Raw genomic sequence first — 24,419 nt, 5'->3', positions numbered from 1 at the left:
ATTTACCTTTCTTAGCTGGGTAGAAACACCAAGGAGCTTTGCTACCATTTTCCAATGGTTTCCAACAACATCCTTTGCCTTCACATTCTGGCTTCTTGATACCGAAGTATCCACATTCTTTTCTGGCACTTGGTTCGATATCACATTGGTCTAAAGTTATATTTGTAATTCTTCAACAGAAGGGCACTGACCAGAGCTTCTCATATAAAACGCATTCTCAAAAAGCTATGAACACCCCCTTCTCACAGACCAACTGGGACACATGGACCCCTTTTCACTGGAAAAATTGGCCAAAATATCGTCCCCAGTGGACAATTATACTAAACTTTTTGTACCCGCTGAAAATAATCAGGTAAGCAAATCCTCACTGCTAAATGTTGTGCTATTTTTTTCCATCCCCACTGAATTTTCTGCGCTAGAAAAATATGGAATTCAAATCCCTAGCCATAAAACACATGGGAATATCAATCCCCATTGAGTTTTGATTCATTATTTCTTCCCCCACTGGCTGATAAAATGCCACCGGGTAAGTGAGAAGGGGGTGTCTATGATTTTTTAATGTTCATAAGCTTTAAATCTTACAGGTTAAATTTGAGCTTGACAAAAGTTTTTATTATTCTGAACAATTTTATTGTCCCTAGCTGGCACACAACGTTGTTTCAACGTTCACCTAATGTTATATGGACGTTGTGAACGTTAGATAAACGTCGAAAAGACGATGTGTGCCAGCCGGGTTAGCATCGCTCAATAAAACAGATTTTCTTATGAAAACTCAAACCTATGATATTGCTCAAGACTTTACCGCTTTTGCATACTGTAACATTTTGATTCATTGTATAAAACGTTTACGTTATCGGTGAAAACTTCGTCGGGAAAAAGTGACAAAATTTTGGACAAGTGACGAATATTTTCCCCGACGAAAATTTTCCCCGCCCTTTATGCATTTACCAACTACCAGCAAGTGACGAATTTTTCCCCGACGAAAATTTTCCCCGACGAAAATTTTCCCCGACGAAGTTTTCTCCGATAATTCTTTAAATGACATTTATCAAACATACCGCTATCAGGAGGAGTTGGTTTTCCATCAGGTCCTTTTTCTCCTTCAGGTTTTCCATCTGGACCAGTTGGTGTCACAACTTTTCCGTCAGGTCCTTTGGGTGGTTTTCCGTCTGGTCCTTTTGGAACTTCTGGAGGTCCTGGAAGGGTTGGAGGAACAGCTGGAACTCCTGGTGTCCCTGGTGGTGCTGGAACTGGAGGTCCTGGTTCTAAAGTTAGAAGGCATATTTAAGTTTTCTCAATTCAAACCAAAAAATCTCTTAAAGAAAGCCATTTCAAAAGTGTTAACTAGTTTAAAAAACACGGCTATTCCATTCCTTATCTTATACCTTTCTTAGCAGGGAAGAAGCACCACGGAGCTTTGCTTCCATTTTCTAATGGTCTCCAACAACATCCTTTGCCTTCACATTCTGGTTGTTTGATTCCCATGAAACCACATTCTTTTCTTTCGTCAGGCTCAATTTCACATTGTTCTGTTAGGAAGTCAAGAATGAAACTCAATTTTCTGATTTTAAAGCTTTTTTTTCACACTGTATTTTTCGTCGTACCAAAATGCAGCACAATATGTTTTGAAAAAAAGACAGAAAGAAGCACGAAGCTTACATAGTAGAGAAGATCTACTGAAATAATCAGAAAAACGCTCATGAGCTTCTGTTTTAGACGCAAAACTCAATTTGTTATCAACAACTTGGAATAGATATGTTATTTTTCAGGTTCCCATAGAGCTCATTTCACAAGTGCACTATGCAATATATCGTCAAATTAGTTTACCGCTATCCGGAGGCGTTGGTGTTCCATCAGGTCCTTTTTCTCCTTCTGGTTTTCCATCTGGACCAGTTGGTGTCACAACTTTTCCGTCAGGTCCTTTAGGTGGTTTTCCGTCTGGTCCTTTTGGAACTTCTGGGGGTCCTGGAACGGTTGGAGGAACAGCTGGAACCCCGGGTGTACCTGGAGGTGCTGGAACTGGCGGGCCAGGTTCTATATAAGAAGATAAAGTATTTAAAAGAGTTAATGAAAAACAACCATTTTCTCCCGTATATGAAAGAAGAAAGAATTGAAACTAAGGCCCTATTTCATTCATAGTGATTAGAGTTTAGAAAGAATTTCCGAAGAAATGATCGTGATGGTATCTCTAAATCCAACTTCGCTAAATATAATCCAATTTCAAACTTGATAACCATGGAGGAAACAATTGACAAAATGGAAATTGATAAGAATAATTTAATTTTTTGCTATTTATCCTTACCTTTCTTAGCAGGGAAGAAGCACCAAGGAGCTTTGCTTCCATTTTCCAATGGTTTCCAGCAACAACCTTTGCCTTCACATTCTGGTTGTTTGATTCCCATGTAACCACATTCTTTCCTTTCGTCAGGCTCAATCTCACATTGATCTGTTGGGAAGTTAAGAATGAAACTCAATTTCCTGGTATTACAAATTTTTAGCGTTTTTAATTCCATATAATAATGTATTTAAATGCAGTCCAATTTTGTTTGAGAAAAGACAGGAAGAAGTTACAATTACATAGATTAGTAGTTCTAGAAAAAATAAGAAAATTGCTCATAAGCAGCTGTTCTAAACGTAAAATTCATTTGTTAGGCAACAGTTCGGGGATAAGTATGGTATTTGTCTGGCTTATGAGAGCCAAAAAATTGTTAATATAATTTACCGCTTTCAGGTGGAGTTGGTTTTCCATCAGGTCCTTTCTCTCCTTCTGGTTTTCCATCTGGACCAGTTGGTGTCACAACTTTTCCATCAGGTCCTTTGGGTGGTTTTCCGTCTGGTCCTTTTGGAACTGCTGGGGGTCCTAGAACAGTTGGAGGAACAGCTGGAACTCCTGGATGGCCTGGAGGTGCTGGAACTGGAGGCCCGGGTTCTAAATAAGAATAGTTAAGGAATTAAATATAACTCAACATGCATACAGCTTTTTGGTAATCAGTATTAATTTAATCAAAGTATTGCCTTTGTGTAATTGATTGAAAGAGTATCGAAAGAATAGCATTTTTAAAGCGCAGCAGAAAAAAATCTTAAAATATGAGGAAATATCTTCAAAAGAAAAAAGACCTTTAGAATTGCTATGGAACTGTTTTTCAGATTGTAATACTAGTATTTCTCAGATAAAAATATTATATTTCCTTGATTCACACATTTCTAAGGTCGACCTAGTAACAATGGTCAAAAATCTAGTTTTATTCCTTTAAGGGATTTATTGTTTTCTGCGCCAGAAAAGATTATCTGATCTCTATGTGTTATTGGGTCCACACAGTTAGGAAAATCACGAAACAAAAATATTTGATCATACCTTTCTTAGCAGGGAAGAAACACCAAGGAGCTTTGCTTCCATTTTCCAGTGGTTTCCAACAACATCCTTTGCCAACACATTCTGGTTTCTTGATACCGAAGTATCCACATTCTTTTCTTTCACTTGGTTTGATCTCACATTGTTCTGAAAATAAAATCGACATACAGTATAAGTCTTATAGTTTAAGTAGCTTTTTTTCATCTCAGTTAAGAATAGAACTTGAAAGGTAATTTATTCAAAAGCCTTTTCGAATCTTTACCTCAAAGCACCCTCCTGTGTTACAGACCCACTGGGACCCCAGCCCATCTGGTTTCCCCACTGGAAAATTCAGTGAAAATTTCTTTCCCGGTGGGAAAATACCCTTGAATTTCAGCCCCACTGGGAAATTGACTTTGATTTCATCAACTCTCGAAATTCAATTTTCAAAAATTGCACTCTAAAACCATCCCACTGGATATTTTGACCTTGGAACAATAAAATTTATATCCCCATTGGGATTTCGAAAGGAGTTTTTATCCCCATTGAGGAAAAAAGCTCGGCTTGGGCTGTGATAAACGGGTGTCACAATTATCGAATAAGGGCAGGTGGGTAATAGTTGGACTATCACCAAATTGGCAAATACATATGATTACTTTTAAAGTAATTACAGAGTTAAACGAGCTTTAAGTTTAAGCGTCATGAAATTGTACAAACGTTCCATATATTATTCCCTGGCTCACAAACTACTTTTCCGGCAGTCGTATTTGCAAACAGAGATGTTTATTTTAAAGAACAAATATTAATGACTGTTACAAAAAATATACAGAATAAACGAATGTTCTATCCAATGAAGTATTGGATAGCCCCGAAGGGCTAGAAGCGAATCTCCTTAGTAGGATTTGAAGCCAATAAATCCTACCAAAGTTGCAAGGCCTAGCGGGACCCGCTTATTTTTTGCACAAATGTCAGATTGAAACTAAAGTTTACCTCTAAATTTCGAAAAAACATTACTTCAAAACAAAGGAATCGCTAGATTCAATCCGTCGTCAAAAATACAGTGCATATTTTAAGGCTTCACTTTTCTTGGCTGAGAAAGGACTTGCTTCTAGCCCTTTGGGCTTATACTTCATTGCTTCCATCCCTTTGTACTATACTTACCAGCTTCAGGTGGAGTTGGTTTTCCATCAGGTCCTTTCTCTCCTTCAGGTTTCCCATCTGGACCAGTTGGTGTCACAACTTTTCCGTCGGGTCCTTTGGGCGGTTTTCCGTCTGGCCCCTTTGGAACAGCAGGTGGTCCTGGAACTGTTGGAGGAACAGCTGGAACTCCTGGATGGCCTGGAGGTGCTGGCACTGGTGGTCCGGGTTCTAAATAATAGTTTTAGATGATTATTTTCGCTAGATTTGATATATTTCTATTATATTCAATTAACTGTTATCTCATCAGAAAATAAGAAAACCATCCAAAAAACTCTAATGATAGGCCATTTCAGTCAGGCTGTTGTCTAGCCTTTGAACGCAGCAATAGCAACCATTATACCCAAAAAGACCCCGAAAATGTTTGCCCAGGAATGCGAAATTTCAGCCATTAAGTTTAGTTTATCTTTTATGAAATTAGAAGTTGAATCAAAGGTAAATTTCCTAATACTTAAAGAAAGTTGTTATGATACCCACTTCTCACAGACCCAATAGGATTTTTTTCAGCCAGTTTGGGTAAAAATTTCGGTAAAAATAATGAACCAAAACTCGGTGGGGATTGATATGTTCATGCTTTATATTGCAAGGGATTTGAATTCCATTGTTTCCGAGCCAGAAAACTCAGTGGGGATGGAAATAACAGAATATTTTAACAGTGAGGATTTGCTTATCTAATTATTTTAGTGGGGACAAAAATTGGAGCATAATTTTCCACTGGGGACGATATTTTGGCCAATTTTTCCAGTGGGATAAGAGGTAATATTGGGTCTCTGAGGAAGGGGTGTGTTATGGGAGATCTCATATAAAAATCGACTTACTTTGAACTGTGAACCAGTAATACAGAATTCAAAACATTGAAAGTCAAACATACGATAATATTTGCGGGGGGGGGGCACACATATGTTCCGGCACTTTCACTGCTCAAAAGCTACACTGTAAGGGTCCTATTTTGAAAGCTATAGAGTCCCCCCCCCCACCGAGAATATTTCTAAATCTAATTACCTTTCTTAGCAGGAAAGAAACACCAAGGAGCTTTGCTTCCATTTTCCAATGGTTTCCAACAGCATCCTTTGCCTTCACATTCTGGTTGTTTGATTCCCATGTAACCACATTCTTTCCTTTCGTCAGGTTCAATTTCGCATTGATCTATGATTTAAAATAATAATAATTTATAGATTTAAAGGAGGTTTAAAATGTGAGCCTTTTTCATTTTTGGCGGGATATCCTAAAATTAAATCAAAACCGAATTTAGGGCTGCGGAGAGTGGCATTGTTTGAAATCTTTACATCAATAAACTAAACGATAAAAAATTGAAATATTTCATCAAATATCTGTGAATAAATATCATAAATTTTCAGTGGAGTGTCCATAACTTGAACATGTAAGGGAAACACGAATTTGTTTGAGTCAAAATTTCTAGTTTTAAAAAGCATTGTTAACTGAAGGGACCATAAAACTTGTTCGATTTAAAAAGACCACGGTCTAGGGCGAGCCGAAGACTTCTTTTTCCCCAACTAGAGTATCGAGGAGAGAGGAATCAAACACTATTTTCAGATCTTTGGTTTGAGCTGGCTTATGATCGAATTGTAGATTAAAATTACTTACCGCCATTTGGAGGAGTTGGTTTTCCATCAGGTCCTTTTTCTCCTTCAGGTTTTCCATCTGGACCAGTTGGTGTCACAACTTTTCCGTCAGGTCCTTTGGGTGGTTTTCCGTCTGGTCCTTTTGGAACTTTTGGAGGTCCTGGAACAGTTGGCGGAACAGCTGGAACACCTGGTGTCCCCGGAGGTGCTGGAACCGGAGGACCTGGTTCTGAATGAAGAAAGTGAATAGTTTTAATATTGTATAAAGCATATTTCGAATGATCAGAAATTTTCATCGCCAAAATTAATGCCGAAATCATTGCCAGTGGCAGAATAAAGATAAATTCCTTGATGGATTCGGAAAACATTTCTTTCAGCGCACAATAAACCTATACTAAAGGTAGAGTCAACCAACCTGCAGCCAAACAATTTCTATATAAATTGAGTTCATACCTTTTTTGGCAGGGAAAAAGCACCAAAAGTTTCCAAAGCTTACCTTTCTTAGCAGGGAAGAAACACCAAGGAGCTTTGCTTCCATTTTCCAATGGTCTCCAACAACATCCTTTGCCTTCACATTCTGGCTGTTTGATTCCCATGAAACCACATTCTTTCCTTTGGTCAGGTTCGATTACACATTGGTCTGAAATTTAAATAGGAAACATTAAACCTCTATTACCTTGCCCACATCTTCTTGATTTCTTTCAATGAGAATAACACAGAGACCAGTCTACCTACCTACCTCTGCAGGGCGCCAGATCAGTTGTTATTAGTTTAACCTGAAAATATTACCACTGTTCTCTCGATTTTGAATATTTTTTCCATTTAAATGATGCAAAATATGTCACTTTTCTACATGACGTTTTATCAAAGAAGGAGGCTGGATTTGTACTGAGAAGTGACGCCATCTAATTTGATCGAAAGGTCTCAGAATTTTAATTGCAGGGTTAATAACCTCCAGAAAATTCTATGCATCTTATTTTTGTTGTATACTTAGGATCTTTTAAATTGGGGTAATATAGGTAGGGACCTCGCAGATATATGGCTCTTCCAGCTAATTATGTTAGTGTATTACCAGTATCAGGAGGCTTTGGTTTTCCGTCGGGTCCTTTTTCTCCTTCAGGTTTTCCATCTGGACCAGTTGGTGTCACAACTTTTCCATCAGGTCCTTTGGGTGGTTTCCCGTCTGGTCCTTTTGGAACTTTTGGAGGTCCTGGAACGGTTGGAGGAACAGCTGGAACTCCTGGCATTCCTGGTATTGGTGGGATAGGTGGTTGTGCTAAGGGAGAAATTATTTTCTGTTAAAGATATCGAAAGAAAGCGCCCCTCTATGCTGAAAGAGTAGAATAAACAAAAGCCATATTCGTACTAACCCCAAGCTTTTGAAGAAAAGCGTGTATTCTTTATTTATTCTTGTAAAGTTCCTGGTAATAGTTGAGTGAATTAAAAGGACATCTATCATAATAGAAAATAGTAGCCATCAAGAATTCAGGCCAACCGGAAAACCTGGATGGTTGAAACTCATTTTGAAGAGAAAACTGAAAATTAAGGTGAATTGCGTAGGATGAATATGTAGCTGGGATATTTACCTTTAGGGTGATAACACCACGGTTCAGTGCTTCCTTTACCAAGTGGTCTCCAACAACATTTTTTAGCTTCACATTGGGCCTTAGTGATTCCCATAAAACCACATTCCTTCCTTTGATTGTCTGGCATGGCACATTGATCTATAAAAAAGGAAAACCAAAGAGGTGTCTAGCTTCATTGATTCTTAGAATTTTACCCTGTTTTAAGTCTTTTCTGCATTTAAATTTTGAGCTATTCTTCAAAAAAATATATGACAATGTCAATTATACATACCAATGTGTGGAAACTGTTTGGCAATCTTTGGATTCACTGGCTTTCCATCAGGTCCAACCTTAGCACAACACATATATAATGGTACGATTTTCTCCCCAGGTTTCAAATTTTGACACGGCTTACAGCCACCACCTTTTTCGAGTGTTTTCATTGGTAAATTTCTTCCGTAACCATGTTCTGCTTCATCCTCGACACCATCGTAGTAAGGATCTCGCTCTTCCATTCGTGGTAACATTAAGTCTGGTCGCGTGTTGGAGCCTTCTGAAAAATGAATTTGTAACATTTAACGTAAGATTAGTGACTCTCAACATGTTTTGTAAGAAGATTTGAATCATTAAGACAGTGAAAGATTTATAATCATAAATTGAGACAGGGGAGTAGCTTGAAAAATCACAGTCGTACATTGAGACACAGGAGCTTGAAAGATTAGAATTATGAAATGCAGTAGGTTCGTCTTGCAATTCCTGCATTAATAACACACATGCGTTATTTGTCATTCTTTTAAACCACATGTAGTTAGTTCTTGTGATAAACAAAGAGGAATGAATTCGTATGGGTGGTACAGTTGTCCTTTTTTAATTTAAAACATACAGTGACACAGGGGAGATCGAAAAATTTCAATTATGCATTTATATCCTTTATACAGGGGAACTTGAAATTTTTGAAGCATTGAGACAGCGATGTTTTTACACTTTAAAAAGACAGACATACCATCAGGATAATCATCTCCATGTTTTTCCAACTCCATTCGTTGCACGTGTTTTTTGATTTCCAACGGCCGTACCAACGACCACGGCTTCTGCCAACTTCTGCTAGCCAATCGACCTTCTTTGTTTTTACTACGTGCCAATAACTCCTCATTATTCAAATACCCATATCCCGAAAGCGTCCGATAATGTAGAGCATCCGATCTTGATTTCGGATTCTGATTTCGGGATGGCTTTACCGAATATTCATAAACGGGTTCATTCGGACTCATGAAATATTGGTTATGAACAAAGTCTTTTTTATAATTGTTAAAGTAGCCTTTTTGGTTGGACATCATAGTGTCGTAATATCCTTGGTAAGGCGTCAAACTCCTGCCGTATAAATTATTATTGTAATTATAATACGGATATCCAACACCGGCGTACGGCACGCCGTAACGTTTAGTGTTTTTGGTACTGCTTTTATTTACTTTATGAGGTGTTGTACGTTTAAAATTTGTCTTTGAAGGATCTTGTTTTGAAAGTGTATGCCATGGACCCTTCTTGAAAGACATCGGCCCGAAGAAGCCGAGTTTTTGTTTTGTTCCATGAGTTTGTTTTGACGATTTGACTTGGTATGCATTGATGGGAACAAATTGACCTGGACGATGAAAGAAAATGTAGAATTTAATATTAGAGAGGCTTTTTATCCTAACATTTTTTCCAAAATTAGCAAATTTTATTCCAAATTTCAAGAATTGATGACCTTTTGATTTTCGTTATCTTGGAATCCTTACAAAGACTCGATTGCTTTTTAATGTCACCCCTTTGAGGGACTTTCGAGAGTGTGAAAAAGGGACCCTTATAGCTTGCACATTTCCGGCACTCATTTTGCCTTATTACCCCTCCCGCGATTTTAATCAAAAGAAGAACCACGTCTAAATTTTACGTGAAAAACTGAGACACGTTATAAACAACGCAGCCAAAATTAATTAACATTTTCTATTGTGATAAAATTCAAAAAATAAGTTTAAGAATGGCTGTAGTATGTTAGGTCTTTAATTCGCATTAACCATTGATACCTTATATAGAAATCTAGATTGAACTTTTTCTTCCCTGCTTGAAGCAAAAAAATGCGCTGTCTTGAATGAATTGACGTCACAATTTTGTTTACGCTAGCTTCGAAGTTTTGAATTCATTTCCATGTCAAAAAACATTTCAACAGTGAAGATGACGAAATCCCGGGGGGGGCACTCGATTTTGAAAACGACCGTACGTTCGGCCAAAAATCAGGTCTCTAAAATCGGACCCTTACAGTGCAGGAAAGATTTGGCTGAAAATCGACCCTTATAGTGCAATTTTTTGAAATATTTTGCCCTTTTCAGGGCAAAATTTTTTGAAATTTCTCAAATGTTACCTCAAAAATTGGTATTTTCTCAAATTTTACACCCTTACAGTGCACTTTTTCCCACTTGTGCACAAATGAACCCTTACAGTGCACTTTCAAAAGTCCAAAAAACCTACCCTTAAGGGCCGCACGTCCGGTAGGTCACTTACCTGGAGTGCCCCCCCCCGGGGACGAAATATTTTACTTCGCCTGCCTTGTCTTGGAAAAGATAGATTAGCTCTATCTAGTGTTTTATATGAGATATCTGCGGTGATTTGTAGGGACGAGGGACAAAACTAGAACATCATAAATATACATTTGTAAGTTACAGACGAGGTACATAAATGATAATTTGATAAAGAGCATGATAACACCCCCTTCTCACAGACCCGGTGGGATTTTGTCAGCCAGTGGGGGTAAAAATAGGGGGCGAAAACTCCATATTCCCATGTTTGCTTATCTTTTTGAGCCAGAAAATTTTAGTGGGGATGAAAAAAATAGCACAATAATTTGCAGTGAGGATTGCCTTATCTGATTATTTTCAGCGGGCACAACAATTAGAGTACAATTTTCCACTGGGACGATATTTTGGCCAATTTTTCCAGTGGAAAGGGTTCCCAGTGGGTCTGTAAGAGGGGAGAGCATATGATACTAACAGGAGTCAAATCTGCCTAGTTGAAGGTCCTGGTCCTCAACCAAATTATTATACAGCACTGGTGAAAATCAGTCACCGTGGAAAAAAATCATTGACTATAATTTCAAACCTCAATTTGAGTTGGATTTTTTGCTTTCAACCATCAAGCGAAAATTCACTGGTCGTTTTTTTGCAACCCAATTTTAGAAAATTAATCAGTCCGAAATGGGAGCTGAGACAGGGTGTATGGATGCCATTTATTGATAATAATTAATAACTAAAGTCTATTCACGATAAGTGTGCACTCTTTTTTCTTTTACCTATAACTTTTAAAGGAATTCTTCAATCTTTATAAATTTGGTATCATTGGAAAGATATTAGTGAGTGGAACAATTTGAAATAAAAAAAATCTTTAAAAAAATTCTAAAAATGAAGATGAAAATGAAGAAGAAAAAAATGAAGATCTTGTAGAAAAATGCCATAACTTTCATTTTCACTGGAGAGATTCTTTGATTTTAGGAGATAATCACTATGAAGAAATTTTATTAAAATATTTATTCAATATAAAGTTATGATACAAAGTTCATAAGTGATTGACCCCAGAAAACAGCAAAAAACTGCAGAAAACAGCGTTTTTAGACTTCAATCAGCTTTTAACTTTGTTTGATATCTTTTGACTGAATGATTATTTTAGAGAATTTTTTTCACAGTGATGACGTTCGATGATTAAGAATTCACTTCAGTGAAAATGATAGTTATAGCACTTTTCTACAAGATCTTCATTTTTTTCTTCATTTTTAGAATTTTTTAAAGATTTTTTTATTTCAAATTGTTCCACTCACTAATATCTTTCCAATGATACCAAATTTATAAAGATTGAAGAATTCCTTCAAAAGTTATAGGTAAATGAAAAAAGAGTGCACACTTATCGTGAATAGACTTTTTTTTTAATTGATATTGGAAAGTCGAATTTCATCCCTATTCCGGTCAGATGAGATGGAGTTTTTCTATAAGATACTTTAATAATTGGCCATTTGAAGTAATAAAAATGACGTGTTCTTTAGAATTAGTAACAAAATTGTTTTACTGTATTACTGGTTAAAGACCAACTAAATTAAATAAGAGCTTGTGAAAACTCCATCTCGTCTCATTCCTGTGAGAGCGTTCCAACTGAACGAACAGTTTGTTTAGAGATTCCTAAACTTTGGAACACAGAGCAACCATGAATTAAAAATATTTCTATTAATATCTTTTTCAGCAGAAATTTGAAAAGACTCGACCATTTTTCCTTCAGCAGACCAAGAATTTTAAAGAATGCGCGGTAAGGGTATAGCGTTTTTTCTCAAATTTGTTCAAAAGTTACATTTTCATTGACCCTAACATTGGGCTTTTCCAGAAAAAATTGTACCCCCACTGTTGAGGTTATTGATTTTTCGAAGTATCGGACCCCCTGGATATCAACTCTTAAAAATATGCTCAACCCCCTGGATATCCTCTCTTATAAAGATGCTTACCCCTGGATATCGTATTTTCTCACTTAAAAAGACATTTTAGCCCCTGGATATCCGCTCCCTTTTAGATATTTAACCCCCTGGATATCCACTTTTGAACAAAAATCGTTAGCCCCTGGATATCCAATATCCTCAACGGGGGGGGGGGGGGGGGGGCACGGAAAAACCCATGCGGTCGTTTTCAAATCCCAAGTCCTGAATCCTAAACCAAGAACTTGAATCCGAAATAAATATTGAATACAATAAGTTACCTTTAATAGCATCGCAACATATTGCAATTAACACCAAAACACAAACAGAATGTATCATTTTCGAATAAAGAACCTTTTTCCCAATGAGTAAAATTTTAATCCACCATAGCAATAACAAAAGTCTACATTATTACAGTCTCCGGAGTTTTAAATATCATTGTTTATAAATTTTAAAAGCAAGGTTATTGGAAATTTTTACATATGAGCCGCAGCCTCTCTAAACCTAGCTGAATTATACTCAAGGTGTGCACAAATATGCTGCATGTAATTTGAAATGAAATTTGTTTACAAAAGTTTCAATACATTTACTATTTGAGACAATTAAAGGCTTCATCTAGTGTCTTTCAAAAAGAACTATTCCTGCCATTATTAAAATATGAAGAGGGTGAAGATAAGGACCTCGCCAACAAATTCTTAGGCTACACGTTTTTTTTTTATAAGAACGTCAAAAATTTTCGAAGCCTTCGGATGTTCTTAGTTTTTTTGGATTTGAAGCCTAAAAATGTTCTTAAAATGTTCTTATTTTCAGCTTTTTTTGAGCATTTTGATGTAATTTCTTGAGAAAATGCATGTTTTTAAGTCCCTAAAGCCTTAGAATGTTCTTAGAATATTCTTAAATTTTTGGGCCTCGAAGCCTTATGTTCTTATATAGTTTGTTCTTATGAAAAAAAAACGTGTACGTCATATCTTCCTTCGTTTCGAGCGTAAAATTCCTACTCTTCGCGATATGAGCACTGCTCTTGTTTTGAATATTGAAATTCTCCGGATAAATAGCATGCGCACTGAGGTTTTAATGAAACAATAGAGAGTTTCGAAAGCTAAGCCAATCAGCTGTGTTTTAAACATTCTTTTATTTGAAATCTCTTTGATAAAAATCCTTTGTGAAAGTTGTCTACACTGTTTTTTTTATAAGAACAATTTTATAAGAACAACGAGGCTCAAAAATGCCAAAAGATAAGAATAATTTAAGAACAGTGGAGAGGCTGAAGTTAGAAAGTTATAGCAAAAAGAATCACTGGTTTCTAAAATCCTCTGAATAGTAAAGTAAATAGCCAAAACTTGTTTTTTACCTTAGAAAAAATAAGAACAAAATAAGAACAATTCAAGGCTCAAAGTGCCCAAAAAAATAAGAACAGTCGAGCCTCAGCAAAAATTTACTGGTTCTTATAAAAAAAAGTGTATTATGTTCTGTGAGCAGAGGAATGTAAAGAGATGGAAAAACAGCTTTTCTGATTGCTCAAAGTTCAACGATCACTTCTATTGAAAATTCTATTGTAAAAACGTTGATTAGTTCATTAAATGAAAGTCCAGAAAAGACGGCTCACCATACAAATCGGACGGTTTCTACGTGATTTGACGATAGAAATGAAAATTTGTTTTTCCTTTTTTGCCGATTACGAGTTCAATTTTTAAGACTAAGGAGCAGTTTTTTTACCAATGTATAGCAAAAGAAATTCTTAACGCCATGATATTAAATTGGTTCTTGCAAAACTGTCAGAAGTCGAGTAAAATCAAGATGAAGTTATAATTTTCTCATGCTCTGGCTTTCCATATTATGGTGCGGTCATGATGCGGTTATATCAGTAGAATCACTAGGAAATTCTGAGCAAGAAGGTATAGGTACCTTTTCGTATAGGAGAGGTGTACCCAAAATATAAGCCCTTAAAGTTTGCGCATAACCAGGCTTGAAACAAAAGAATTTTGTCACAACACGCTAACAACAAAAGAAACCTATTTACTCGACATAAACTCCCTTAAGGGCAAGAGACCTGGTATATGACGAGCCGTTTTTCCATTGTTTTCAAGAAGCTGTTTTTCCATTTCTTTACATTCCTCTGCTGTGAGGCAGATTTCTGCCTCAAAAAATTTACAGTGGGAAATTCGAATTTAGCGCAACGAATTTTTTTCAATTCGTGTTGATAAAATAACTAGTAATATCCGTGTAATAAGGCAATTCGAAAGTAGATAGGATTTTTTTAGGTCCATGTCTCCCGAATAGACGGGGGGGTCCGAATAAGCAGGGGGTAGGAAAATGTTCTAAATTCTAATAAGCGGGGGAGATGGAATAAGAGGGGGGTAATTTGAAGACATAATTTTTGAACTGATATCAATTTCAACAACAAAAAAGCAACTCTTAACAAATAAACACGTAAAATTAGAACCAATATTAACAGAGAGGAAAATTTTCACAAGTTTAAGGTCTTTCTACACTGTAATAAAATATTGAATTACTCGAATTTAATTACAGGGGGTCTTAATCTTAATAAGGGCGGGGGGGGGGTGGATTTTTTTTCGATTAACAATTAGCGGGGGGGGCGTCTATTCGGGAGACAAGAGTAAGAGTTTAAAATAATTATAATGATTACGCACCCAAACCGCCAATCGACACTTGCTTGAATTTTCCCAAAATCTCTATAGTTCGATGTTTAATTTTTATGTATCGGATCAGGGAGACTTTCTATTATTCAATGTCCATACCCGGAAAAAATCAACCCCCTCGAAAGTCAAAAAAGAGAGCGTTAACATTTGATATTTTGTTACTGGAAGCTGCTTATTCTTTACTAATTCATTTGTCTCATTTTTCTTACTCATTTATTGAAATTTAAAATTTAATAATTTTCAGTCAAAATATATGGCAGGGGTTTTTGCCCTCCCATAAAACTGCTTCAAGCAGAAAACTGGAAAATCTAGAAATTAGATTTTGTTCATTTCTGGAAGGGGGTGCTTATCGAAAAGTTTGAATTAAAACTTTTTTGAAGGGTTTTAAATGATAAGAAGAACTTTTCATCCAAAAAGATTACCTGTGGCGACGAGGAACCTTAATTAACTTGTTCTAGGAAACCAGTCAAATGAAAAATTTTCAAATATTTTGTATATTTTGAAAAAAATTGAATTGTTGCTGATTTTCCGTATCGAACAAAGAATGAAGGCAAACCTTGTACAACACACTCATTGACCCACTGGAAGAATTGTTCAAAATCTCGTCCCCGTTGGAAAATGATCCCCCAATTTTTGTTCCACTGAAAATAATCAAATAAACCTATCCTAACTGCAAAATATTATGCTATTTTTCCCATCATCACTGAATCTTTTTGACTTGAAAACAAAAAAATTTACAATCCCCAGCCATAAAAAAATGTAGGAATATCAATCCCCATCGTGTTTCAGTCCATTATTTTTACCTCCACTGGCTGAAAAAATTATGTGAAAAGGGGGTGTTGATATGTGAAAATTGATAACCTTATTTGCTGTCTTTTGCATTGATTAATTTCACAGCTTTTACATGAGTTAGAGCAAGCCTCGTCATTCTTGAAAATGAGTCTCTAAATATTTGTAAGTGATTCTTAAAAACTACAAAAATCTCGAAAGCCCGAACGTTTCATATTATTCATAAAAAATGGACAACTAAAAATTTGATTCAAATTTGATTGCTTTTTATTTTTGCCTTGTGAAATCATTACGTTGAAAAAATCAAAGCTTACACTAGTGGTAGATCTGAGGGGGCCCAAAATTTATTAGGTAGAATTTGAGCCACCCTCCCGCCCTTGGATCCACCACTGTAAGAAAGGGCCTCAGTTTTCATGGAAGTGGCTATGAATAGATAATGAATAACTCGTTAATGCGTTAATCTTAGGAATAAGGCTTTATCAATGATAATCCAAGAAAAGCTGAATCCATATTAAGTATTAGGTCTGCGGTATAGGGCATATATATGAATGAAGAAAAAGTTTGAAGAAAAAACGTCTAGCCAAGCTCACTGTAGGGATTCTTTAAAAAATGAACTACTTTACATTCTAAAAGAATTCAACATCTGTTGCATTTCCATTGGAGTAGTAGAAAAAGATTCAAAATGAAAGTTTTAACTTATTTAGAAAATAAACGGCACGGAAAAGAAAAACAAAAAACTTATATCCAGGTCAGCATGTCTTTTGAATCTCAAATGGACGTGCATATAATTAGTCTTCTATATTTGTTCAAACTTTGGCCCAATTCACCCTCGTTGTAAAAAGTTGATTTAAAGTTTCTTTAAATGAAAAAATATGACCATTTCGGGGTCCAAAATTTGAAATAGAAATAGTTTTTTTTGTAAAATTAGACAAAGGGCAACCAATGGGTGGAATAAAAATAACAAAATTCTTAAAAGAAAGAAAGAAAACTTTTTGAAAAGATTAACATCACAAGATTATACTGTCAAACAGACTATATTGAGCACTGGTTTATTTTGAGCAATTTTGAGGATACGAGATGAAAATTATATCGTTATTTTTTGCATCTTTTTGCATCAATGCTGTTTATTCCAAGTCTTTGAACGATAAAGATGGTAAGATTTTACATAATCAGACACTGCTATTCAGGTTAAGTCCCGGTGGAATTTTTTCACACGGTTGGGAAAAATGGGGGGTTAGAAATTCTATTGCTCCCAGCTCAAAAATTCCAATTAAAATTGTTTTGAAGTGCCATCTTTTTGACGGTGGTCCCAACGGGTCTGTTGGACGAAACTGAATAAAAGAAAAGATTTGATGGATGGATTATGTTTACTAGAAATCTTACACACCCCTATCTCATTCACCCAGTGGAAGAACTAACCACAGTTAAAGATTTCCAAGTAGGAATGAGAGCTTAGTGTTATTTTCCGATGGGAGTTAAATTCAGGGTCCATTTCTCACTAGGAATAGTTTTCCGGTCAGCTTTTTAATAGGTAAAAGGTCCCTTCCGATCTTGTTTACATAACAACAATGGAACAGAGTTCAACATCTCTTTGAGGGGGTATCTGACAGATTTGTGCATCTTTATCCCTTTAAATTGAATAGAAAATAGCATGAAACAGATTCACCAATCCTATGAAATAAGCTAATTGGTGACCGAAGGGTTTTCAAACATCGTGTTATTAATTCTTCATTTTTGGTTTTAGAAGATCAACAAAGCCATGGTAACATGGTTGGCAAAGGTCCATTTCGAATTCCACACAAGCGAGAATCTTACGGTATGATTGTCAAAAAAGAAAATGAAGCAGAAGATCACACCTGGAAAGAAAGTACAAAACAAAATGGTCTTCAAAAACGAAAGGTTGAGACGTCAGGTTGGCTTGATATGAAGAAGAAGAAGAGATCAGGTGATGAGGAAGATGATTTCCAAAAACCAGGGATCGATGAAGTTAAGGATAAAGCATTCATTCCAATGAAATTATACGCTTTATCCAGAAAACGAAGTTTTGCAGCTGAAAATAATCCCATTTCAAAATGGTACAAAAGAGACAGCGAAAATGGTAACCCAATTCATAAATGGTATAAGAGCGAAGTGAGAAATGCAGATGATGATGTGAATGGGGAAATTTTCGAAGATAAATTGGAACAGGATCGACTTCCAACGCGATGGATGGATGAGCTTTCTCGATCGGGCACCAATCAAGATCTTGAAGATGAATATGAAATTAAAGAGCGCAATTTCAAAGAAGATGATGAACGAAAGATGAGACAAAACGGACTGCAAAAGAAAGATGACTATGGACAATATGATGTTGAGTACGAGAAGATCATGAGACGGCAAGCCGACGAACAACAAAAGAAGAACGACGACTATAGACGTTACAATGAAGAGAACGAGAAGATCATGAGACGGCAAGCCGACGAACAACAAAAGAAGAACGACGACTATAGAAGTTACAATGAAGAGAACGAGAAGATTATGAGACGGCAAGCCGACGAACAACGCAAGAAGAACGACTACTATAGACGTTACAATGAAGAGAACGAGAAGATTATGAGACGGCAAGCCGACGAACAACGCAAGAAGAATAACGACTATAGACGTTACAATGAAGAGTACGAGAATCTCATGAGACGACAAGCCGACGAACAACAAAATGAAAACCTTCCAACACGTTGGATGAAAGATGAATATGATCGAATAATGCCAGCCACCTTCACTCTTCGCCAACATCCAGATACCTTTATACCAAAGCGTGAACATGTCACAGGTTACTTCGATGACGATGATGCTATCACGGCTAATGGTAACCGCCGTGATTCACGAAGGTTCAGAAAATAACGAAAAAGAGGAGTGAGAAAGTCAATGGGGTAAAACACTGGATGCTTTTAACGTAAATCTCAAGAATATTTCATGTTTTAAAGAAGAAAAAAATGAACTTTTTTCATTAATGATATTTTGAAATATTAAAAACATTTAATGTTTTCAATTTTAGATATAATAGATAATACAAGACTATGTGCACAGTTAAAAAAAAACACATTGGAATTTTTTAATGCTTATCTTAAATCTGAAATACAAGGGATATACCTTAGGATCTTAGGGCTCAAAAGTTCAAGAATGGTCCAATAAAGCTCATGATCTAGCCTAGAAGTCTATAAACCCCTCCTTATTGAAATATTTGATTACATGTAACAAATAGCCCATAAGCGACTTTCTCCCACGAACTTTAAAATTTCGAAAAACCACGAAATAACAGAAATTCTCGTTATATTTTGGCAAAGATTGTACCTCGTCCATTTTCCTCCAAGGAAAACAATGCTACGCAGATATCTGCAATAACTTTTGTTTTAACAAAAAAGGGATACAAGCCAGACTTAGCAAATATTTGTTAACAAAGTTTTTTTACCCCCTTTCGTTCAAACAACCAAATTTTAATTTTCATCTGGCTTTAATAAATAGAAATTACTAATAAGTGTCCCCTGCTAATTAATTTTCGACAATTTTCCAACCAGGACATTCTTATTTCAACCCCTTCGCTTATTAATTTTTGGGAAAATGTTTTTAAAAGTTTCCTTTTTTGCCCTATTTTTCTGTGTTAGCCTTCTTTTCAAACATCTTCCACCCATGATATTCTTATTCCAGCCCCCCCCGCTTATTAAGTTTGGAGAATTTCTTTCATTTACCTCGCCTAATAGGTACCCGGGGAGTAACCTACAAAAAGATATTCCTAAGGCTCATACATAAAAGAAGAATTTCACACAACCTGTGTCCCGGTAGAGTCTTACAAATACACACGATTGACTATAAATGAAATGGAATTTAACCGGGTCTGACTTTGAGATCTCAGGGATTCACTCGAACAGAGGAGGGTTTGGTTTTAGTATGTTGTGGCATTTTCTTTTAAGTTACCCCGCATATTTGAGAAGTATCATATAGTATGTAGTACCAAAGGTTCAAATATAGTACTTGATGCGTCTCTGCTCAAAGCTCAGCAATTGAAGAGATGGATCAAGGGTAAGTGAAGGAATCCTGGATGATTACCATGGTTACTTTTATTGTGCGTTGAATGAAACGGCGTTTGTCTTCACAGTATGATATGTAATATTCAAACGCTGTGATACTCACGGCGCCGCTGCAAATTCTTTCTCCGTAAGCGACCCAAGCCCCTGTGACTTTGGAACTTGCCTTTTTGACCTGATTTTAGAATTCATTTCGCCCAAGAGCTGAATTATCGTCCGGAAAAGTTAAAAATAAACTAGTAGAATACATTAATTGTAAGATCATCAAATAAAAGTAGGAATAACGGATCATTTATAGTCTTATTTAAAAAAAAGCAAGTCTCAAAAATCGCAAAGTTTCGCAGGTCTTGGGCCGGTAATTCAGGTCTTGAACCACTAATTCAGGGCTTGAGCTGCTTACGGAAAAAAATTTTGCGGCGCCGCTAAGAGTTGATAGGTATCATAGCAATGACCAGGTCTAACTCAAGAAACTTTCGAAAGGCAAAATATTTTGAACAAAGTGCGTCGTAGTATACTTTCAGTTCAGTACAGTTTTGTCTACCAAAAATTTGCTCTTGTTATCTTGAGAACTCTACGACGAAGTTCTTCAATAGGTATACTATAAATGACCAGGCCTATCTCAAGAAACTTTTTAAAGGCAAAATATTTTGAACATAATGCGTTGTAGTTTATTTTTAGTTCAATTTTGTCTACAAAAAAACTGCTCTTGGTATCTTGAGAACTCTTTGACGTAGTTCTTCAATAGGTATACTATAAATGACCAGGCCTAACTCAAGAAACTGTTTAAAGGCAAAATAATTTTAACATAGTGCGTTGTAGTTTACTTTCAGTTCACTTTTTTCTACAAAAAATTTGCTCTTGTTATTTTGAGAACTCTTCGACGTAGTTCTTTAATAGTTGTCAGATAAATGATAGCATCTGAACACATTGCCAAGCTTATCATTAAGCTAATCAAGAGCCAAGTGTAGTCGGGTAGAGTATGACCTTGCATTATTGCTGCATATTGAACTAAATCTGGTACTACCCAAAATAAAACAAACGTCATGATCAGGAGTGATGGTAAATAAAAACGTAAACGTCTAATTCCTCCATGATTTCGGTTTGCAGGAATCGTTTTTTGGTTTGATTGGTTAGGTGTCAAAGATGGGCGAACTCGTAGTTGTGAATGTTTTCTTTTCTGATGTACTTTGATGAATATGTAGGTATAAACAGTACTAGCAACAATCAAAAATAACATTTCACTTGAAGGCCAAACCACCAACACAATATATTTTTCAGTAACCCTTATATCACCGTTAACAATAAAAACAATAGCTGTAATGACCGATAAAAACCAAGTCGCTGCGATGGATACTAAAGTTACTTTTCGAGTTGCCCATAAGGGATACTTAATATTCAAGTAAATTTCCAGAAAACGATCAATTGTTAGTAGAATCATCGTTGCAATATATGCAATGTACAGACAGCCACCATCCACGACCCATAAAACGTTATTCAACAATATTATGTTGTTCATTTCGAGAACTTTGTATAGAATTTTTAAAAAGCATTTCCAAATTGTGATGAACGAGATTTGAAATAAATAATATTTTTGGTTGGTTGCTAATTTTGTACTTCTTGTTGTTGAAAGAATAAACAAACCGAATGAATGAAGAAGCAGAGGCAACACATATAATGCGACACCAATAGCTTGCTTAAAACTCTTGTCCATTATGACATTCGAATCTTCATTGAAAAATATTTAGCAGAAGATACGCCTAAATCATTGCTGTTTTTTCTAAAAATAAAGGTTTTCACAAGGATGATGTGATTACAAATTCTTTATAAGAACATGCAGTTTCCTAAGAAAAGAGTCAACAAAGTCTAAAATGCACTTAACTTGTTTCTAAAATTTTGACCATGGAAGCCCTATCTATCTTCTTATGTACTTTGTTTAAAAAAAAGGTCAAAAGATTTCTCGTTTTCAAAATATTACAATGGTAATTGATTCCCAGAAGAGTGCTCATAAGAAGTTTACTATTTTATTCAAAAAGTGTCAACCCGTAACTTCAAATATCTTTTTGGGTCCAGCGCGCAGCGGTATGGGCCTTTAAAACGCAACTGGTCGAAAAGATTTGACCAGTGAACTGTTATCAGATAGAATAATATCTTACTTCGGCTGCTTCATCATCTATTCAGATCCCCTTTGTTAAAAGTGATTATTGGTCGTAAAAACAGTTTCTCAAAATCTGGATAGAGATCTCTTTATAAGGGTATGTTTGCACGGTATTTTTCTCGGTTACGAAATGTTTAATAGTTTTGGAAAATGGTTAATATTTACAAATCTATTTTAGCTTACAATCTGGAATTTTAGGAGCTGGAATTTAGTGATTCCATCGATTTTAACTCCTAAAATTAAAAAAGCAATTTTAGTCTATACGGAAAGAACAACTTGACACCCAAATTTTTTTTCTTAGAAGTGCGTTTTCAAATAGTTTTCAACACTGGTGAATCTATAAAATGAGCTGATTTCAAATATGTAATTCTTATTTGCATCGAGGGGACCAAAGTGCCCGAAATTTCCAGTTGAAAATAATCAATTTTGAGAATTAAAAAGAATCCAATCAAGCATGAGAAAATATGCAATTAAGATACGATAAGAACAAAGAAATGACATTATCATTGCACACGTGCAATTGAATTCCCATTGCAACTAAGGGACCCCTTACAGACACGCTTCATTTTGAGGAAAAAAGCATGAATTCATTTTATCTGATAATAATTTTATGATTTGACCTTGTCAAGGCCTATGCACGCAATTATCAATTGATGCGTCCAGGCTAAAATCGAATTATCTGACTTTCTATTGTGCGCATGCGTAAGAAAAAAACCACATATAATTAATACCTCCAACTTATATGGTCAAATCTTTCTTTCTCAATTAGTAATAGGTACTTATCTCAAAATGTTAAAGTAATTAAATTTTTGTTGCTCGCGCGACTCCAGTCAATATATCAAAAAAGTTTACTCCTGTAAATTTGTATTACAACTCTGGAACGAAAAAAAATGTTGACTTTACGCCGCTTAGGCTTTCTTGTTTAAATTCAAAGGGGCCTGAATTAAGAAAAAATGGTTACCGATAAAGAACCGAAAAATTTGCGCGATATAATATCAAGGATTTATTATACACTGGATATACAAGTAACAGATTTTTGCCAATTTCTCGTGTACTAGCTATGTCCACAGTAATGATATTATTGTTCACTCTCCTTCCCTCGTTAAATGAATTTTCGAAGCATTTTTATTGCATTTCTTATCAAAAATCACTCATCCAATTCCCAAAAGAGACTTAAAACTTTCCTGTGAGAGTCAGATTCTTCCACTTAATTACTAATCATAAGTCGTTATGACGTTTCAAGCTGTGAGAAAGATGCAAAAGACGTGTTGTGTATAAGAAATTGAATGTTGACAACGGAAATTTTCAAACTTTAACCTAAAAAAAACCACCTTGCCACCACGTGCCTCCAAAGGATTTTCATACCACAGTGGAACCAAGACACTCAAATCTTATGTATATTAATTTCAGCTGTTCTGGGGACAGTCTTGGAAAGATATTTCCAATTGAAAATTTTGTGTCATTATAAGCATTTTGTCTGAATGTCTTGTGTATTGATGTTTTTCTCACATTAGATTTCACAAATGTATCCAGCTCGAAATGCTAGCCTTACTTTCAAACTTTTTTTTCTGTAAATGTACAAAAAGGAAGAGCTAGAGAACTTTAAAAAAATAAGACTGATAAACATTTTCAAAAATCAGACATCTTCGAGCCGCCATGACAGTTGTCCTTTGCGGACAAAGCTAGAACATCCATTGTTTTCTGAAACAAAGAAAATACAATGGTCGCTCTCCATCGTTTTATGAGTCGTTTATCCAGTGTATAATAAATCTTTGATAATATGATTCCACTGGTACTTAATGGGTTAAACTTCAAACAGTCCTTCTTACGATAGTCAAGACAAGATTAAATGTGATAATTGCGAAAAACAATGTGATGTTTCTTGAAAAAAAAATCGTCATGAGAAGTTTAAATTTTCAAGCCCTATTGATGAATTGATATAAGAATAATCATATCTATGAATCAAGTCACCAAGTCAAAAAATTAGAATCCCTTCCAAATTTCTTTGAAATGAAAGTGTGAATATTTTGAAATTAGATTGTATGTGTTAATTAAATTCAATTTTTAATATTAATTCGACTTGTTTGTGTTTGCCTAAGATAAATCTTATGGGAAAATTATAAATCAAAGATTATATTAGCAAACTCTGAAGATCATGTAAAGAGGGGACTTTAACTCTTAGTACATTTTTCTTCAGAATTTGATAATATGATTTTTTACTTATAATTTTCCCATATAAGTTCTTTGAAGCAGTCCTAAAACCACCAAAAATGACTACAAATGGCCAAAAACACTAGAAATGACCAAGTTCACAGTGCTGTAAATTTTCATATAGGAAAGATACGAAAAATCTGAACACAGATTTGAAATCAGCAAGGTTTAAATTTTCAAATTGCCTGATGTCATGATTTTTAAAACAATACAAAAATCTTCTGTACCAAGACAGATTAATTAGATTATTCTAGATTGAAAATACCAGATGAAAGGAACAATTTTTGTCTGAGAGTCAAGTCCCTTTACGACAATGACAACAAACTTCAAAATAGTACCTACAGTAGGGTTGCTGAAGCAATTATAAAAACTTCTCATGAACTCTTG

General features: G+C 35.5%; 2 protein-coding genes across 4 annotated transcripts in view; one reads left to right on the top strand and one right to left on the bottom strand.

Annotated features, from left to right (window-relative positions):
- The window catches only part of LOC136813704 (uncharacterized), a 37,089-nt gene extending 24,434 nt beyond the window's left edge, over positions 1-12,655 (bottom strand). For 2 of the 3 annotated variants that reach the window (XM_067070206.1, XM_067070219.1), the window contains exons 1-16: positions 12,438-12,655; positions 8,680-9,315; positions 7,969-8,229; positions 7,698-7,835; positions 7,184-7,387; positions 6,608-6,751; positions 6,134-6,340; positions 5,531-5,674; positions 4,493-4,699; positions 3,356-3,499; positions 2,723-2,929; positions 2,303-2,446; positions 1,828-2,034; positions 1,386-1,529; positions 1,059-1,265; positions 7-150 (exon numbers count right to left, since the gene is read on the bottom strand). In XM_067070206.1, the coding sequence (XP_066926307.1) occupies positions 7-150; positions 1,059-1,265; positions 1,386-1,529; positions 1,828-2,034; positions 2,303-2,446; positions 2,723-2,929; positions 3,356-3,499; positions 4,493-4,699; positions 5,531-5,674; positions 6,134-6,340; positions 6,608-6,751; positions 7,184-7,387; positions 7,698-7,835; positions 7,969-8,229; positions 8,680-9,315; positions 12,438-12,495 (3,196 nt within the window). In that variant the 5' untranslated portion in view covers positions 12,496-12,655. The remainder of the gene's footprint in view (positions 1-6; positions 151-1,058; positions 1,266-1,385; positions 1,530-1,827; positions 2,035-2,302; positions 2,447-2,722; positions 2,930-3,355; positions 3,500-4,492; positions 4,700-5,530; positions 5,675-6,133; positions 6,341-6,607; positions 6,752-7,183; positions 7,388-7,697; positions 7,836-7,968; positions 8,230-8,679; positions 9,316-12,437) is intronic. The other variant, XM_067070212.1, reaches the window with a different exon arrangement.
- Positions 12,656-16,585: 3,930 nt separating this feature from the next.
- Positions 16,586-18,677, top strand: LOC136813694 (trichohyalin-like). The gene is made up of 2 exons (XM_067070196.1): positions 16,586-16,758; positions 17,350-18,677. The coding sequence occupies exons 1-2, from the start codon at positions 16,683-16,685 to the stop codon at positions 18,483-18,485; spliced, it is 1,212 nt and encodes a 403-aa protein (XP_066926297.1). The 5' UTR covers positions 16,586-16,682; the 3' UTR covers positions 18,486-18,677.
- Positions 18,678-24,419: the final 5,742 nt, after the last annotated feature.

Source organism: Clytia hemisphaerica, unplaced genomic scaffold, assembly GCF_902728285.1.
Source record: "Clytia hemisphaerica strain Z4C2 unplaced genomic scaffold, Clytia hemisphaerica genome assembly, whole genome shotgun sequence".
Taxonomy (NCBI): Eukaryota; Metazoa; Cnidaria; class Hydrozoa; order Leptothecata; family Clytiidae; genus Clytia; species Clytia hemisphaerica.
This window is presented reverse-complemented; position numbering and strand designations above follow the sequence as displayed.

Coding starts and splice junctions, on each gene's coding strand:
- LOC136813694 (XM_067070196.1), top strand. CDS start 16,683: ATGAAAATTATATCGTTATTTTTTGCATCTTTTTGCATCAATGCTGTT. Junction 16,759..17,349: donor GTCTTTGAACGATAAAGATG/GTAAGATTTTAC, acceptor TTTTGGTTTTAG/AAGATCAACAAAGCCATGGT.